Source organism: Ambystoma mexicanum, chromosome 6q, assembly GCF_040938575.1.
Source record: "Ambystoma mexicanum isolate Mex_15411 chromosome 6q, UKY_AmexF1_1, whole genome shotgun sequence".
NCBI classification, from domain to species: domain Eukaryota; kingdom Metazoa; phylum Chordata; class Amphibia; order Caudata; family Ambystomatidae; genus Ambystoma; species Ambystoma mexicanum.
In genome coordinates, this window is record NC_090937.1 from 62,848,212 (window position 1) to 62,867,080 (window position 18,869).

At 43.2% G+C, this 18,869-nt stretch overlaps 1 protein-coding gene across 1 annotated transcript in view; it reads right to left on the reverse strand.

The window, feature by feature from the left end:
- FBXO10 (F-box protein 10) overlaps positions 1-18,869 on the reverse strand; it is a 794,278-nt gene that overhangs the window by 407,504 nt on the left and 367,905 nt on the right. Inside the window, exon 4 of the mRNA XM_069630484.1 lies at positions 16,179-16,328. Coding sequence (XP_069486585.1) covers positions 16,179-16,328 — 150 coding nt within the window. The remainder of the gene's footprint in view (positions 1-16,178; positions 16,329-18,869) is intronic.

Genomic DNA, 18,869 nt, shown 5'->3' on the forward strand with positions numbered 1-18,869 from the left:
TCACAGGACGACAGCAGTGCAAAGGAGGATTCCTTCAGCGGGTCACCAGCGATTCCTCGGTCCAGCCTCTTGGTTGCAGGATACTTGGCTCCTGTATTCCTTCGTTCGTGAGAACTCAGGAGATCGACCTGGTAGTGGTGTTTCCAGCCCCCTCCCATCCACGGTTCCCTTCGCGCCAAAACGGAGGGGAGCCAATGGGAGATCCGCTCATCAACACACATACCATACGTGGACCAATCACGGACCACGGTGGTCCCAGGCATTCACACTACCCTAGACTCTCTGGCACCCAGGATGTGTATTGGGACCAGACATCCCAGCCCACACCCTGGAGGCACACAAAAGACATGTAGAAGCCCGCGAAAGCAACCACGTTTCGCGGGAAAGTACATGCCCAAATAAGGAAGGCCCCGGGTCGCTCGACCTGGGGAAGGTGAAGGGAGCAAGACGGTCAGTGGACAGGACAAAGGAGCCTCGTGGTCTGGCCATTTTGGGAGCCAGGCCACCATTTTGGGTTCAGTGCGAAAAACGTGCTCAGAACGCCAAAAGGAGCTCAAAATAAACAAAACGATCGCTGCCACCATTCCAGTCCCTGAATGACTTGCACCGATCAAAATACCATCCTAAAAGAGTATCTAGGGCCTGTAGAAGGCTAGAGACCCAAGAGAGCTGTAACTTAGCTTACAGTGCCCTCTTGTGTCATGTTGCACTAAAGCCGCAACATGATAAAAGAAACTACGGGAAACAGCGTTCCCCGGTACTGACTGTCTTAAGGGCATGTCAGTTTCCCCGTAAGAAAAGGAGCGAAAGCCCAGAGGAGTGCGGCAGAAGGCTGCACTTCTCTGGCAAAGTCAAGAACAAGGTAAAAAACAACAGCAAAAAGTTTAGGGGTTGCCACATGGAAGGAAAATTACTTACAATTACGAAATCTTTCCTAACACACCCGCAGAGCAGAACACAGGCCAAAGTGAAGGGCCTTGAATTGATAATGCACTCCTGCCACAATGAAGCACCGGTAGTGCCGTGTGAGTAGCTAATATGGATGTGAAAATAAGCATCCTCAAGGTCGAGGGATGCCAAGAAATCTCCTTGCTGCAGCTGGTACAACACGTGCTGCAGTGTGGCCATGAGTAATGTTTGTGCCTTTAGAAACAGGTTTAGCACCCTTAGATCTAATATGGGCCTCCAACCCCCCGACGTGCTGTGCAGTGACTTTTTCCTTACCAGAAAGTAGCAGGAGTAGACTCCTGTGCCCACTTCGTTCTTTGGAACCTTCTCCACTGAGCCCTTCAGTTGAAGAGCACAAACTTCTTGCAACAAGAAGAGTCCCAACTTTTCTGGTTTATATGCGCGAGGAATGTCTGGTGGATAGTCGATGAACTCCAGCGAGTGGCCCTGCTGGAGGAGGGATAGCATCCATTTGTCTGTTGTGATGTTTGCCCATTCTTCGATGAACCTTGACAGTCGTCCTCCCACTGGGGTGCTGAAGCGGGAGGACCTGGTGCTGGACTGGTCATGTCTGTTTGCCGGTCTGGCCCCTAGATTGGGAGGAGCCATGGCACTGCTTCGAACCCCTGTAGGATTGGGACTTCTTTCTGTACTGGTCCCCTGGTAAGTAGACAGTCTTGTAAGAGGAGGAACACTGGTAAGTGGAGCGTTTATCCCACAAAGTCCTGCCATAACGCCCTTTTCCCAACGAAAGGACTGGCGCCTTTGTTGCAGTGTGCCAAAGGAGCAAGCGGTTTCTGTATCTGTTTTGATGGACTGTAAGGCCTCATCCACCTTCTTCCCAAAAAGGTCAGATCCGTCAAAGGGCTCGGCATATGAACGAACCTGGACTGGACCTCTCCCTCTGGATAATCTACTCCAGAAGGGCAGCCAGTTTGCCACCTTTCTTTTCCCCTCTGTACCAAAAACCAAATTCTGATCACAAGATAGTCTCTCTTTTCTTCTACCTTGGGTTCGGCAATGTAGGTTATCACTTGAAGATTTGTATTTTATAGCACATAAACAGTAAGCTCTGCAGTCATTAAGCCTCTCATTATTTCCCCTCTTGCCTTGAGTACTGGTTGTTACACCTGTTTTTCTGGTTTGTCATAAACTTGTATTGGGTATTGCTTGTAAGTTCTTGGAACAATTACAGCTTTCCTGTGGGGTTTTTAGGCTTTCCACACTGTCATGAGCTTATTTATACAGTGAGGGCCTTCTGACGCCTTTGGATCTGCTGTGCAGATGGTCAGGGAAAGGCCATTACTCTTGGATCCTGACCCTGGGGGTGTAGAAGCGAGGGAGGATCACCTGCGTGGAGGGTCCTTAGGGACTGGGAGTGGGGAACCCATGGGCGAGACATGATATCCCCTTTCCATACTGACAACCAACCCAAGGATTCCCCGACCTTTATGGGTTATTGCAGGTCAGCTCCCTTTGTTTCCCCACATGTAAACCCTGACAGTACTCTGTCTAAGAAGAGGCAACTAAGAGCAATGAAGACTGCAATGTTTTACCACTCTGGTACTGGGACGAGGAAGATGCCTGTTAAGAACAGTGAAGGTCAGGCATGTCCCATTGTGGTCAGGCAGGGCTGATTGAACATTCACACCTGCAGCCTGTCAAGGGGCTGAAGGTGTATTAAAGGAGAGCAGCCCAGCAGCAAAGAGAGCGACAGGAAGAGTGAAAGTACGCTGGGAACCACAGATATAGGCGTTTCATGGTAGCGTGGCGTGGGAGCTGGGACTCCCTGGAGCATATTGAATGGAATTCAGGGAGCCGAGTGGGAATGCTGCCCCTTTCCCTGACGATCGAGGTGCTTGTTCCTCTGTGTTGAAGGATCAACACCGGAATGTCTGAGACACAGGAGCTGGAACCTTGGCACCAAATACAGAAGGCTGTGTGATCCGTGCTGCAGCTCGAACTGTTAAAGCAACCAGTGATTGTTTAACGAATGCGAAACCCGGAGCGCCAGTGTGTGTACTATATTATCCAGGAATACTTTGTATCAGAGTAGTTGCATGTCTTGAGCTTGCACATTTCCTAAAGTCTCTGGTCCTTTTGTTGTCAATTAAAGAACTGCCAAGAATACTTTGTAACGGAGTGGTAGTGTGTGTCAAGAAACACTTTTTCGAAGGTCTCCGAGTACCAGATAATTCCATTAAAGCAAATCGAGCAAATATGGAACAGCAGATAAAGCGAAATTGAGTCACAAGCAAAACCCATGAATATTGAATATCAAACGGAATCAAAACTTTACAAACAGAAGGGTACGGAACCTCAAAATTAAGCAAACTGCTATATACTGCATTTTCAAGAGAATCTAAATTTAAAGAATATACCAATCAAATTATGCAGAATTTTTAAATGAACAAAACCTTAAAGAATAAGCAAAGTAAAAGATACTGAAACCGGATTTACAGTGCAAATTTGAAAACGAAATAACAGAAATCAATACTGATTCCAACTTGTGTGAAAGTTACAAACTATATAAACAAATATTTGAAAGCAGGAATAATTGAACTTTGGGAGGTGTAATTAAGAAGACAAGGATATCTTCTTTTGAACTGTGTTGCTCAAGGAACCTAAGTTTTGGGGAAGGGAACCCTTAAGTGTTCAGACATTTGCAGAAGTAAGAACGGAATCTCAAGGTTCCCGTATATTTGAACTGTGTTGTTTCAACTTGGGGAAGGGAATACACAGTCTTGATTAAGACTATCACGTTGAGTCCAAGGAAGGTAATTCTGAAACCTTTGTGGAACAGTGTCACATTTGGGGAAGGGAGCCGAAGGGAAGCTGCGAGCTGGAAGCAGCTCAGAATTGAGGTTGAATACAGTTTTCTTTTTGGTTGCGGACATTCCTACACATTGTATATATTTAGGTGTGAGGGCAAGTGTAGGTTTTGGACACAGATTCCTAACTTGAACTCTTTAACTCAGACTTTCATTAGTTTTATTTAGGTTGGGAAATCCCACCTTAGCATACGGCAAGTTAGCCCTTTATCCTGACATTTAAATTAAAAGTGTTTATTTTATATTCTGAATCTGTTGCCTGTGCCTTGCTTCATGATGCCTTCACAACAACCACTTGCTTTTAACAGGCATAATTGTTGGTCTCGTATAGTTCGAGATTCAAAATCACTTCTATTGTCGCTTTCACTCACTCACAAGTGAAGCGGCTTACTGTGAACATGCGGGCAGCGTTGGAGCACTACGGAGACACTTGCAAGCTGTGAACTCTCAGGGTAAGTCGCTTGTGTACGCAGGTCTTCAGGGCTTGTGGCTTATTGCGGCCAGGCTGACAGCCTCCTCTGCTTACGCCACCAACGAGTGGTGCCTTCTACATGGTCAGGTGCAACCCAGCCACCTTGCCTTACAAGAGGGAACACTTCACTCACTGCTGCTGCTTCCTGCTGTGTGAACTCTGCACAATGAAATATCTTCAGGCAAGTGTCTCGTCCTCATGCTTCCCGCTGCGTGACTTCTGCAATAGGGAGAGTCACAAGCAAACACTCTCTCAGGACCCACCACAGCTTCAGGCCATTCAGTGATCCCGACATCTTCTCTCGCCTCAAGCTTCCCTGTCAGCTGCAACCATGGCTCGCATAGTTTCTTCCTCTTCACAGTTCTGCTTCTCTCTCTCTTTCTACTTCTTCTCTTTCTCTTTCTAATGTCTGCCTCTGAGGGGGCTTTTTAAGCCTTCCAGCCCCCTTCAGGTGTAGGTCATTTACATAATTTAAGAGATCACTCGCACAGTAGTATTCGTCTGTATCCCTCTTACTCGTCCCAGTACTGAGGGAATTATACTGAGGGAATTATGGGACTTGAAGTCCCTGGCAACAAAGTTAGTAGTTCTAACTTTTTGGGCTTTGCTGATTGGTGTTCTATTTCCTATAACATTCTTTGAAGGAATATTTTTTCATTCATTTACCAGTTTGGTTTGAAAAGAGGAATAAGGTGTTCTAAACCTTTGGTGATTATTATTATTTACAGACTTCTGTCCATTTCCTTCTTTTGAGTAAGGGAGGTTTGAGATTGGGTTTTCTTCACCTTTATACCACAGGAGCATTGACTGATTCTACCCACATTTAGGTTTTCAACCAGCGGAACAGTTAGATTATTGTGGCAAGAAGCAATTAGGTATTTTGGCATTCGTAATACTTCTTCCTTTACGAGACGCCAGTGCACATGGTGAACGGTCCTCACACATTCCCAGTGATGTGCTTGAGCACAGCTCGCCCAGGATTCCCACTTCAACGGGAACATCGGACGGAAATGTCTTCTATGTATTCAACTACAAGGCACTGAAATTCAAGGCGAGATCAAGGCTCCTAAATGTACTGTGTTAGGGATTTTAGGCAACTTCAAAATATTGATTATTTAAAGAAATAGTAGGGAGTGAGTAGGTACTCACCCTGCCATTTTAGGTTCATTATTATGTTTCAGCCCGTTGTCTTATTTGGGTGAATGTATTTTATGATAAGTGCTCTGGCCTCAAAAATAGGTTAGCAATGCTGGGAATGTTAGAATCAATGTACAGGTTAAATACTGTAGTAGTGTACCCCAGTGTTATAGGTGAAACATAAAAGGTGAGATATTGCATCCCTAAAATGTGACCTAGGTAAAGGTCTTTAGGGAATATACTTCAATATGGTGACACGGTATCCCTTTCCCTACAACACCTTTTTCCCAGCCTACCAGGTAGGATACCTTTGAACTCAAACCCCCTTTCCCTTTCCCCCCTTTCCCGACAAACACTTTCTCACGGACAGCCCACCATGAGCGATAACAGACTAACACCAGAGCTGCACACCTGCAATGTCCCAACACCCTGGTCAGGCAAGGTCAGGCAATTACAGATCATTACACACACCTGACTTCCATCACACTTCCCCACAGGGATAAAAGGCAAAGCACAAAAGCACACTGAGTGAGGCAAAACACACGAGCAGACAGCAGTTCCAAGATGGCAGTTTAATACAAGGAGAAAGACAGCGAGACCAGAAAGGGTTGCAAGGAGCGAAGTACCCTTGACCTCTAAAGACAGTTACTTTCATGAGCCTTGGAAAGTAAGAAACCGAAGACCAGGAACTAAGGCTGATCAAACCTTCACAGTGTGTCGGAGGTACCCGCGGCTCTCCCACGTCAATAACCCAGCCGTGGAGGAGCGATTGCTGCAGTGATGCTGTTCTTGGCTCCTACAACAAAGCGGCGTCAAAAAAGACAGCACAGCCGGTGAGTCGAAGAGACTGATATCAAACCAGCTTGTGTTTTGAACCAAGGTTTCAAGTGGCAACTTTGTATAAAAAGAACATTGCATGAGGTGTTTGCAAGCAGCGACGCAAATATAATTGGAAACCAAAAAGGAGCAGTTGAACATTTATAATTGAACTTTGGGAGGCCAAGTAAAGATACCATACACAGAGTGGTCCAGCGCGACGTGGGCCCTCATTCAAAGTCTCTGTTGGGTATCCAACTGATGTGGAGTGTGAGAAAAAGGAATATTGATATTGAAGTGGTCATGCATTGGGTCAAGCTAAACCCTGTGCACCTTTGAAAGTCTTCGATAATACAAGGTGCATGACAATTGGTCTGAGCGCTGGTGAGGGAGACTAATTGAGTGAAAGAAAGGGATCTTAGCTCAGCTGAGGGGCATCCGGGGTGAACCGCGAGTAACCCGAGAAAGAATTTGATGGCATTGTCATGAAAGGGATCTGAGCCTGGAAGAGGGGGATACAAATTGGAACTATTAATTTGAAAAGGTTCTAAGCCCGGTTTAGGGGGATCCAGGGTGAATACCCAACTGGAATACAGGTGAAAGGAAAAGAACAATTATGTAGTATTTTTGTACAGCAGGCCCTCTGAGTCAAGAGACTTGCAAGAAGTAAAGAGGCTTGGACACAGAAGGTCCTGAACGGTGGAAATTGAACTGTATCCTCATGCCGCAGAAGCCAGAGTGTGTGCTTTGCTCGAGTGTCCCGCCTTGAAAACGCCGGGGAAGGGAGGCCAACGGCCCAAGCATCCTGACATATCATTTTGTGAACACTTCTTTCTTTTTCATGAACATTACCCCACATTATTTGTAATTTAGTTGTACGGATTGGCAAGATCTTTTTTTAGTTTAGGCCCTTTAATTTTGACAAGACTCTACTAGGACTGCATTATTATTATTTGATGGTTGTAGGTTACTCCCATCTGTAGATATAGGCTTAGATAGGCGTTCATCACACCCTTGCAAAAGTTCAATAAATACCCTTGAACTGGGGGCACTTGTGTCTGTCTTACTATTGCCACCATGCGTTCCTTACATTAGGTACAGCACTAGAGGAAAGATTGTACAATTCAGGAAATGTATTTAGAAATCGCATATTACGCAAAGTATTTTGGGTACAGATTCTAGGTCCTTGCTTTAAAAGAAAATGCAAAATAAGTTCAAAGGGGATATATTGGCCAGTCCCAACTATAATAGCAACTATAAATGCAAAACTATAATCGCAACTACTAGGAGTCGCTATTGGATCCATTTGGTTTATAGTTTTGTTTGAACATTTAAGTTAAGTTTTGCTAAACTGATTTAACTACCCCTCTAGGAGATACTGCATGCCCATTGACATCTTACTTTTGGATGTGTCAGGTGCAAAGGTGCATTGATGTTAAAGGATTTCTACTTGAGTATGTGTGGTATGTTTGCAATAATTAATAAGGTTTTCACCATTTCTGCAGTGGTATCAGGATGAATTTGCATTGGGTCATGGTTGTACATGATAGGCGACAGGAGCAGTTAGATAGGTATATCATGCTGACGCTGTGGGTGTTAACCATTGGTGGGTGGCTGTTAGTTGTGTTGTTCTGTGAAGAATAGTGGAACGCCATCCTAATCATACATGCCTTGCCTTGCACTGGAGGCTGTGTGGCAACATTTGAGAGAATGTTAGTACAGTTTACACGTGGCCAGTCCAGTTTGACAAGCCCAGGTTCTAGACCCTAAGAGTGGCGCATCATAATTCAGTTGTTTAACAACCAGTGGTTCCCCACTTGTGTTAGCCCCACCCTGTATAATATCCCTGCATAGCACATTGCTTGTGTATTTGTATTTAATGGTAACTTTACCGCGCTTTTCAACAAAGAGATTAAAATCGGTACATCAGGTATGGATAATGAGCAAGAACAATATAAACCAAATAAATAGAAGTAAGATAGAGTTTGAAGTGAGAACGAAAAAGAGGGTAAGAAGAAATAGAGCGAAGATGGAGTGGTAGCTTGCTCCAGTGCAGTGGGGCCACCAAGGCAAAACAATGGAAATTGATTTTTGGTTCTATGTAATTATTTCGATTTTTGTAGGTCGCCTAACCAAAATACTGTTATTATTTTTGGGCCGATTTTAGGCAGCCTACAAAATTCAAAATAATGAGATTTCTTTGTTCCCCCAGAGAGATTATAGAGAGATTTAAAGACTAGACAAAGAAAACTGCATTTAAGGCGAGAGTGAAAAAGTAGTCAATGTAAGGAAGAAAGAGCAGGGGCAATAGATTCAGAAGAAAACAGAATAGTAAACGAATTGACACATTAAAAATACATTTGAGAAGGCTTAAGTGTGAGACAGGAAGACCAAACAGAAGACAAGAAATGTAGAGAAGGCAAGAAAACGTTAGGTAGTATAGTAGTGATTTAGAATCATGAAACGAAAAACATGGGTGAGCTTTACAAATATTAAAGAGATGTAAACTACAGGAAAAGAGATCTAGAAGAAATATGATGTGCAAAAGTGAGTGAAGAGGCTAGATTGAATCCAAGATTTCGAGCCATAGGAGAGCTTGTTAGCAAAGATGAACGAAAAGAAATAGAGGCAGGTGACCTCAGTTTTAGAGGAATGTAGTGCTAGTAAGTGATCAGCCATCCATGATTGCATGTGCACTGGGGCCTAGTTTGTAAGTTATAGGCAAGATGAATGGGACCAATGTGCTTGTGTGTTGTGTTAAGGTGGACTCTCAAGTTCCCAAAACGTGAAAGAGGTTTACGTTAGCAAGTTGTACTAGGCCATGATGCAGCTGGATTAGATACAATGTTGCAACTAAATATGTGTTTTTGCGTAATTAAAGGAATGAGAATAAGTGTTACTTTGTGTGTAGTTTTGGATACATTTTAGATTTGCAAATCAGTAGCAACATAATTAACAGTAGCATGGATACAATGTTATTGTGTAATGTACAACCTGTAGCACTTAGAAGCATGTAACAGGGAGCTTCACACACAGAAGAAAGAAACTCGCTGACGGCAAATCAATGTGAGGGGATGTACTAATCTTGAATACTGTATATGTGTGGATCCGACAATGGTTTAAATTGCAGACACATTTTCGAACATCACTCTGTCTTAGAGAGGCACAGCTTCACTTCACTGGTGAGGCCTGACTAGGCCAAAACACGTGTCTGGGGTTGCTGATGGTACTCTTGACTCAGAGGAGAATTGCCTAGCATTTTGGTGCTGGACTGCCCTTGTTGGTGGCACAAAGACTGATACACAAATGGTTATTTCTCCTCTCTGAAGGGTGCAAGGTGCTAAAATGGAATCGGAAGAAATGACAGGATAAAATGTTCTGACCTAACAAAAAGGTAGTAAATGCATGCCACCAAAGGTTCGAACACCAAAAGTTCGAACCTTTGGTGGCATGCATTTTAGGTAGGTAAAATAATTAAAAATAAATACTGCGGGGGACAACCCTGCAGCACATCTGAGAAAAAAAACAAAAACAAAAAAACAGAATAAAACGGGGGCGTCCCTCGCAACACCACGCTCACTACTATACTAAGCAGTATAGTGAGAGGGGGTTGCGGGCTGAAACCCCATCAGTTGCCAAAAAATAAATAAAAAGAAGAAAAAAAAAGGACCCTGTGGCACCGGTTCTGATCATGAAAGGGAACGGGCACGGCAGGGACACAGTGCGTCTTTAAAGGTAAGTAGGGTGTGCGTGGGGGTATGTTGGGGGTGTGGGTGGGGGTGTGTTGTGGGTGTGGGTTTGTAGGGGTTTTAAATGTATGTTCCCATGTGAAATGTACAAACCTTTTGTGGTGCGTACATTTCTCATGCAAACTTTTCCCTCGTTGACTTTTCTGCGATGGAAAAATCACATAGATACGCTAAAACCTGGTTGTAGACCTTTCTGAGTGGAAGGAACTCCATAGAATAGGGTATTTGGTCCAAGTTTGTTCTCAGTAGAGGGGCTCCCGCACGCCTTTGTAACATTTTAAAACATTGGGTTCATTGTGGGTACATGGAGGAATCACAGAGTGCGGTTTTTGCTTAGTTGGAATCTGCATGAGTTCCAGAGTCTTGGTTTTCCAGGAATGGTTTTTGCCTGGCTTGGAGAGCTGGATGATGAAGGTCATGGAAAGGGGTAAATAGCGAACCGCATTTTGGCAGCTGGTGATACCATCACAAAGGGCTGAATGCTAGAACGGAATGAAAGACCATCTGGTTGGGTTTTATGGGCAGATTGGGTTTGTAGATACAAGATGCAATCTTCCTGAGAGCACGTGGGTTTGTTGTTCGATGAGCAAAGAAGTCCAGTTACCTGGTGGATTGAACTGCGTGTTACTTAATAAAACACATAAAAGGGGTGACTAAGGGCAAAGCTTGTCTGGTGTTTTATGGGCACCCAGGAAAATATGTAGAATGTGTGCTGGAAGCTGTATGATTTGATATGGTCTTGCAAATAAGGTGACGTGAAGGAACTCGGGAAGAAATAATATGAGACATCAGTGAGTCTGGGGCAATACAAATTTGAACTGCTCGTTCAAAGGAATGATTATTGTCTTTCTCCCTCTTGTTTTTTAAGTGCTTATGAAAAGCCATGCACATCATGTACTGGGATAACGTTTCTCTGATGAATAGGACAAGTTAACTGATGAATTGTTTTTAAATAATAAAGAGAAAGTGAAAGGGGATTGTGTCTTGTTCATGTGTCCAATGGGGTTAAAGAATGTAGAGCGATTAGATTTCTTTGTATAAGGGTTAGCCAATGGGATTTTTTGGGAATGCCTTCGTTACAAAATATGTGAAATTATGTACCTTGTTTCAGTGGGTAAAAAAGGTGCAACTTTGTTGAGCACTGGAAGGAACTGTTAGTTTTCAACTTCACTAGGCTGACAAATTTGTTAAGGCCAACAGCATGCAATAAACCTGCTCTTCTGACAAAGTGCATTTATTCTGCATCAGAGCTGTTTTTTCACATTGGACTTTAGAGTCACATTCCTACATTTGTTGAATGATTATGCCATTTGTATAAGGAAAGGACTTGAAGAATGTTGTCGTGTCCTGCTGGCCTTCTTTGAATGTTGATAGAATGTTGCTGCCTGCAAGAGAATATTGAGTGCTTGAGTGTGAATGTTCTGAATGTGTCAGTTGGGGGACTAAGCTGGGCTACATGAGGATGGTTGGTGGGCAGTCTCTTTACTGTATATACTTAAGAGTAACTGCAACCTATGAACTAATGTAAATATTTACACTAAAATGTACATGGACTTTCTAACCAAGAGGCCAACAGCTGCTTTGGGTCTATAAAACCATCAGCACCTCTTATGGTTGTTTTATACAATTTAAATATTGGTGTAGGTGTGCAGGGTTAGAATGTTATGTGTTAGTATGTAGATAACCCATGTCAGTTATGTGTTCTCAAGATTTTAAATAAACCTATTTAGCTTGGGCAACTTATTGGGAATGAGTCTATGCACAGGCACATTAAAGTTTAAGTTTAAAGGTTTCAAGGCCATTGTCGTGTTCGAGAGATTGCATTTATGTTATGTGTTGTGGCTTAAGGCATGGGCCTTCTTTCTCTGTACAGCACTTTGCCTTCCCCGAGACACTGCCATATGGTTCCATCGCAGTGAGGACTCAATGACGTAAGCCTTCGTTGGGTGGTGGGGCTTCCTCTGGGGGGCGGTGGGTCCTCTGGTGGATGCTTGCCCCACCACTGTTTTACTTCTGCACACACGGATCGCTCTGCAGGCTTCTAGAACAACAACTTTCACCAGTTTTAATAACGAAGACGTCCTGTAGACACATCCAAGTTCATCAGGTTAGTATGTTATCAAGTTACATCTTCAAGTGAGAGTAATGTTTGCACAGGACCACCAGTGCACACCACCCAGGCAACTGTCCCAAACACAGATAGAGAAGGGAGGAAACCAGATACTACAGCAGTTTTTTGCTTTAAAGTGAATGTGTGTGTGTGGGAGGGGGTGGGGGTTAGTTGGGGGTGAAAGGGTTTTTAAAGAAAAAACAATCACCATTTTCGCAAAAAAGATGGTCTTTTGCTTCATCGTTCTCCCACAGTAGGAGAGATGACCCATGAGCTAGCAGACTGATGGATCAAACGCCAAAAACCTTTGATGGCTACGTTCACGCCAACCAGTTTTGTGGTCTGCTATTTCAAAATGGTATTCGACAGCTGCCCTTTCATTTCGGAGTTTGATAAACTAATCTCAAGTAACTAAAAATGTGAATTGGAAACGTTCAGGTCTCTTATGTCAATGGGTGCTGACCTGTTCATGATACAAGGGCAAGTATTTATCTACCTCGAAGTACATAAAGCCTTGTGATTGGAGCACTGGGGCATGTTTGGCAAACACAAACAAAGTTATAGAGGTTTTAAAAAGGTTTGGAGAAAAAAACTGAAATGTAAAAGAAGAATCCATTTAGACATAACTTGGTTGGGGTTTGCTAAATATGCCCCAATTCTCCAACCACAAGGCTGTCAAGGTTATACTGCACTGATGACCCTAAGGAGTGTGAAACCAGTTATGTAGTCACCCGCAGCCTTAATATGTCTCGGGTACTAAAGCCATGTATAAAGTTGCATGCCCTTTAAGACAAAGACAATTTCATATAGCAAAAGGCTTGCATTTGGGCCAATTAGCATACCCACAATGCCTTGCTAATCTGGCTATGAACTGGAGGTGAACGTCCAGCGATGGTTACTAGGTGGCAATGTGGCATGTGGGTCTTTGCTCAAATGGATTATTCAACATTAAATTTCAGTTGAAAGTTTTTTAAAGTCTTTTTTTAAATCCACCATAACTTTGTTGGTGGCTACCTGTCAAAGAAAAAAGGACCCAGGTAGGTGTGTATTGCAAAACAATACTGGGGGATTTCTTTTAATAAAGCAACATTTTAGTACAAGCGTTTATGTATCATATGTTGGTGCTTGTATATAATGCTTCCTTTTATGTCATTCAATTCGTTCTTTCACGAGCTAGGTTTTTTTCTTAAAGCATTATTTTTTGTGTGTATGAGGACACTGCCCCAACCTCGACATCTAAAGCTGTTGAAAATTCACAAGAACAGAATCACAATGATCTGTTTCAATCAGTAACCTAGGTAACCGCTCAGCACAGCAGATGGAGAACGTCCGCCACAGACCAACCCAAACAGCAATTTTCAGGGCAGAATGGCGAGTGCCTTAAAGGGCATTTTGTATTCTTTGAAACCATGTTTTAACAAACGGAGAGATGGAGAGTGGCCTCATACTTAAAAAGGATCATGCGTTCTTTAAAGTCAGTGTGCATTAACAATTTGTGGCTACTAGATGCCAGTGGCTGATAGCACAGAGGTAGCCACACGCCATTATTACACTTCAAATGAGACAGTGACATTTGAAATGAATGTCTGGTTTATTTGGAATAATTGCTTTGTTATATTCATCCAATCATAGCAAATACAATAGCTAATTGAAACCCACAAACTAGACCTCTATTCTCTTAACAAACATGTCAGCCACTCAATAGTTTAAAGGCAGTTTTACTGGGAATTCGGTGAAAAAGGGATTACATTTCATTGACTGAACAGATCAAAACAAAGGCTACCTTAGGACTGGGGGCAGGATTGTAGAGGATTTGTACTGGAGTTTCTAAGGAGATGCCAGTGACAGCGAGTCACCAAAACGTTAGGGGCAGCGAAAGTGACATCACATACACCAGCTGGCACCACAGGAAGAGACACCACATGACTTTGGACCTGACAGGAAGTGATGTCACATGAGCATTGCTCCGGATGACATCATAGGAAGTGCCACCGCTCATGTAAATAAAAATAAGTGCAACAGCAATACAATGAAAAACTGTTACTAAAGCAGTCGGAGATGTCACCACTATTTCGACCATTCATAGTCCTGCATGTAATGTGTAGTCGTTGTAAGTAAAGGTCAAGGCTTGCATTCTCAGCTTCTGCCATCATATGTCGAGTGTACTCCCCATTGCTTCGTTATTGCCATCTCATCCCTGTGAATGTGCCATATGCAAAGTACAGACCAACAGGAACAGCAGCAGACATAATTATCAAAGTGCATCCCCAAGTGCTGCTGTATTGCCATTATATGCCAGGAAAATGTTGATATCATGCCAAACGCACAACTAATGCTTGGGAATGGCATCTTGAACCATGAATACCTGACAGTCATTGTATATAGGGTACATCTTCACATATGTCACTTTTGAATGGTTAACACCTTATGTGCCCAGTAGTCATCAAATTTCGGGTACTGTCTCACTTGTCCAGATGTTGCTGTAATGTAATGGGCGATTGTTTAGCGCCTTTCACCATTGGTACGGTCTCAACGCGCTGTAGGCGGCAAGCATGGGAAATTCGTCAGAGTTACAGAAGGCGTGTGTGCATATGGCTGGTTCAAAGGTAGGTAGGGGTGGCCAAGTCCCTGCAGGTCACCCGTGTTGAGAAGGCAGGTGGGTGGGTGCTGATCGGTAGACTGCAGAGTATGCAAGAGATAGTGTGTGCAGCTAGACCGAATTTTACCATGCAGGGTGGCTGCATTCTACTGGCAGAGGTGCTGTGCACATAGAAGAACAGGGGGGACATTATGTGTACAGCTAGGCCACATTTTACTATGCGGGATAGCTGCATTCTACTGGCAGAAGTGGTGTGCAAAATATAAGAACAGGAGGGACATTATGTGTGCAGCTAAGTCGAAATTTATTGTGGGTGATAGCTGCATTCTACAGGCAGAGGTGTTGTGCAAAATTTGTGAAGGAGTGGAGATACTATGTAATATTACATGTGGATATTACAAGGTACTGGCCGCAAATAGGCAGACTAATTTCAGCAATGCAGTGTCTAAAAAACAACTAAAGGGTAATAGTATGGCGGTGGCAGGGTTTTCAGGAGCACAGTAATAGCTATATTCCCCACCCTTACCAGCTTACCTGAATGGTAGAAGCAGAGTTGGTCATCAGGCGTCCACAGTCAAACAGGGGCGAATAGGGGCACACAGGGAATGGGAGCTGCCCAGAAAGGGAGCTGCCCTTTCCTGTAGCCCTTAAATGGCTGCCCTGTGAAAGCCTCAGAAGAAGGGCTCCCCAGTCAGGTCTGACAAAACTCAGACCAATGGGGGACTGGGAGGGAGGGACTTGGAAGCAAGGGACAACAAACAAATGAAGCAAAGGAAATGCACACAAAAACGAATAAAAACACAGTGTAACAACTGCTACTCCTAAGTTCTTACAAGCTGCAGGGGCTGAGGGGAAATGGGGCACAGAGCTCCTGAATATAGTATAAAAGCACTCTGGTGCTACTGGGCTTTCCGTTCACGTGTGCCAACACACGGACCAATGGGGGACTGGGAGGGAGGTGGAGGAAAGGGATAGCTTCCTGGTGCAGTCCACGTGACATCTGATTTAGGAGTCGCATGGGTCAGTGCTACGTTTACCAATCAGAAAGGTAGTTGTACCATTTGGCCCCTCTGACCACCACCAAATAACGTTCCTAGGAAACGCCAGCGATCATGTCCGATTTTTCCCTGGTCGAGTATGCTAAAGTTTAACATCTGCTTTTGGAGTAAACCTGGAGATGTCTAGATTACTCATGAGATGCTGTCGAGCAAATGTTTGCAAGTCACATTAGCATATTTGCAACTCAACAATGTTCCATGCATCTGCAGATTTGATCCAGTTTTAGGCTTTGAGAATCAGGCTTAAATTAGTAGGAGTAAATCTGAGATGTTCATGGGCATCCGACTTGCTGCACATGAATGAGGTGTCAGTAAGCACACTTGCAGCAAGAACTACAAGACCCATGGGGCGTATAGGGGGTGGAAGAGGTAGGTGATCAAGCGCAATAGTTCACATCTGAGTCCGTTTTGGAAAAAAAAAAACGGTTCTTCGCCACAGAAAACGCACACAAAATTACCAGTATCAGAGGATTTGCGCCTTTCCGAATATCCACTCCAGCCTCTGTATTTGAATGAATGATGTTGTCTGCAATCAGGCCTCCTGCAGCCAAGCGCATGAATATTCCTGATGCTTTACAGTGGAAGATTTCATTCTTTAGCATTACAATCTGCAGAGGAATGCGGGGGGAAATCTTGGTTATCTCAATTGGTCTTTTTAAGTCAATCATTACATGTTTACTCTAGCAATCAGAGATCACAATTTAAAACAGAAAAACATATTACTTGCATCTCTCATACAAATTACAAGAAAAACATTACAAACATGTAATTAAATTAGATAAAAGGCCTTGCAAAGACTAGATTCGTGTAAAATGCTGACTTCTGCACGGCTGCATAAAGCCTCACCTTACCAGCCCCACCTTACTTAAGCTTTAACATGCAATAAAGCTTCACCTAAGGAAAGGACGTCAGAAGCTTTGAAAAGAGGAATTAGCCACCCTGCATTCAGACAGGAAAAAAAGGGCAAGACCTAAAAAAGGGTCAGCCCCATGCATCAGTCAACTGAGCCCACAAGGACAATGCGTTAGTCACTCTCCACTATCACTTGTGTCTCTTTGTCATAAGACATGTCCACGTCCAATGAGAAACCAAGTTCTGCAGGATGCTAGACCACTGCTACAACACAGCGCTTTAGCAGGCGACCTCATCACACCCATCACACCCACCGCCTCCTCCTCCTCCTCCTCCTCCTCCTCCTCCTCCTCCTCCTCCTCCTCCTCCTTCTCCTCTTCCTCTTCCACATTCTCTAACAAAGCCAGGGATCCAAAGCGATCCTGGAATACCTGCTATCTGCCAATCATTATTGAATAAAATTAAACACATATATAAATAATAAAGGAAATCAAGAGAATTTTGAAGATAAGGATGAGATAAGAAACCAAAGGAACCATACAGAAACGTTGAAAAGACATACATACACACGATTCACAAGGGCTTTTGTCATACCCAACACCATATTTTCCAAAAACTGAGCCAAAAACTTCACCCACACTCCCTCCAATTGTGAGCTTGTCCTGGCACGGCACTTGCCTCCAACAAACTGGATGCAGTGGAAAACCCCACAAAGGGGTTAATATTTGAAGAATCCCAACCTTCATTGCGAGGAGTCAACGCTTAAGTTGGCTGATTGAACTCACTGTATGAAATTCAATGTCTCAACGGGTGCCCTGAATCACGGCAAGACGCATGCTCAGGTTTGTGATTGAGAATGTTGGAATGCTGGACTCTTCCTGGGAAGACTGCTCAAACATTGCCTTAAAGTTCCAATTCCAGCTCTCCTTTGCAGTAGCTCAAGCATGCAGGTTGGTGCTACAGCTGCTGTTGCCAATTGACTTAAGCAGGTTTTTAGATGTTCATCTCTTGTAATCTATACCTGGTAACATGTGGACGTTCCTGTTAAAAACAGATTGGAAATGGTGCTTCTCCCCCATACCCACGACTGTGGGTGGTTCTCCTTAACCTGATTCGACCAGACTGATCTGGCAAGGAACACACACTTCAATGCCTGTAAATCTTTAATGAATGATATGTTATTCAACTGTTGGCACAGTCTTTTTTTTATTATTCAATGATATGAAACGTCATTCCTTCATGAATTGCAATCTCAATTGCTGAATGTTTAAAAGAGCATCGAATGTGACTTTTCTTTCTTTAACATTCTACAGCAATAAAGTCGACACGCTTAAATTATAAGCTTTCATCCGGGAAAAAGCCAATATTCAGTAATTGCAGAGACCCATATTCTAATAATCATTTATCTACAGCATATTTTACAGTCAGATCATACTGCCTAAAAGCTCCTGTCTAATCTTGCACAACAAGCAGTTTCTTCAGCCCTGTCAGAACATATTTTCTGTTGATTCCACAAAAGGTAGTCATTTTGCACTTAGTAAAAACCATACATTTAAAAAAAAAAATAAAAAAATAACTATCCTATTCGTATGTTACATCAATTTGGCCTGGTTCATGGTGAACAAAAGAAACATTGCAAAGCAAAACGAAAACTGAAGTAAATCAGAGGGTTTGATACAGGCGAAATGTTCACTGAAAGTCAAGACTGATAAATAAGCAAAAACGTAATCCAAAGCTTGGATTCCGGATGCAGCCCTTTTGTATTTAATTCCTCGCCTACATTGACTTTTATTTTCAAGGTGAAAGTTTAATCGAATAACCACTGTATTTTGTGGTTACTGAAAGTCCAACTAGATTTCTGCTCAGTTCTATAGAACATCGTTGATATCACCCCTGTGAATAAACCTATGTTAATACAATTTGGGAACATAATACCCATTCAATCCATAGTTCCCCATAAACATATGGCTTGTACATTCACAAAAAAATAACTAAATGTCCAGTGATACATTTCAATTGTACTGTCTTGATTACTGTTAGTAAAGATTTCTCTAGAAGCAACTTTTGCTCCATAGTCCTTGGACCCCCAAACGTTTTGCATTTTTTTCTGTATCGTAACCTGACTTTTTACAGTGGAGCACAGCCTTCAGCTGCACTCCACTGGGCTTTCACTCATTGTTATGGGGAAACTGACACGTCCTTCAGGTTGTCAGTACTGAGAAACTTTGTTTCTCTTAGTCTGTAGATGTGTTGCCATTTGTTGGCAACATTTCATAATTGCATAAAGTACCTTACAG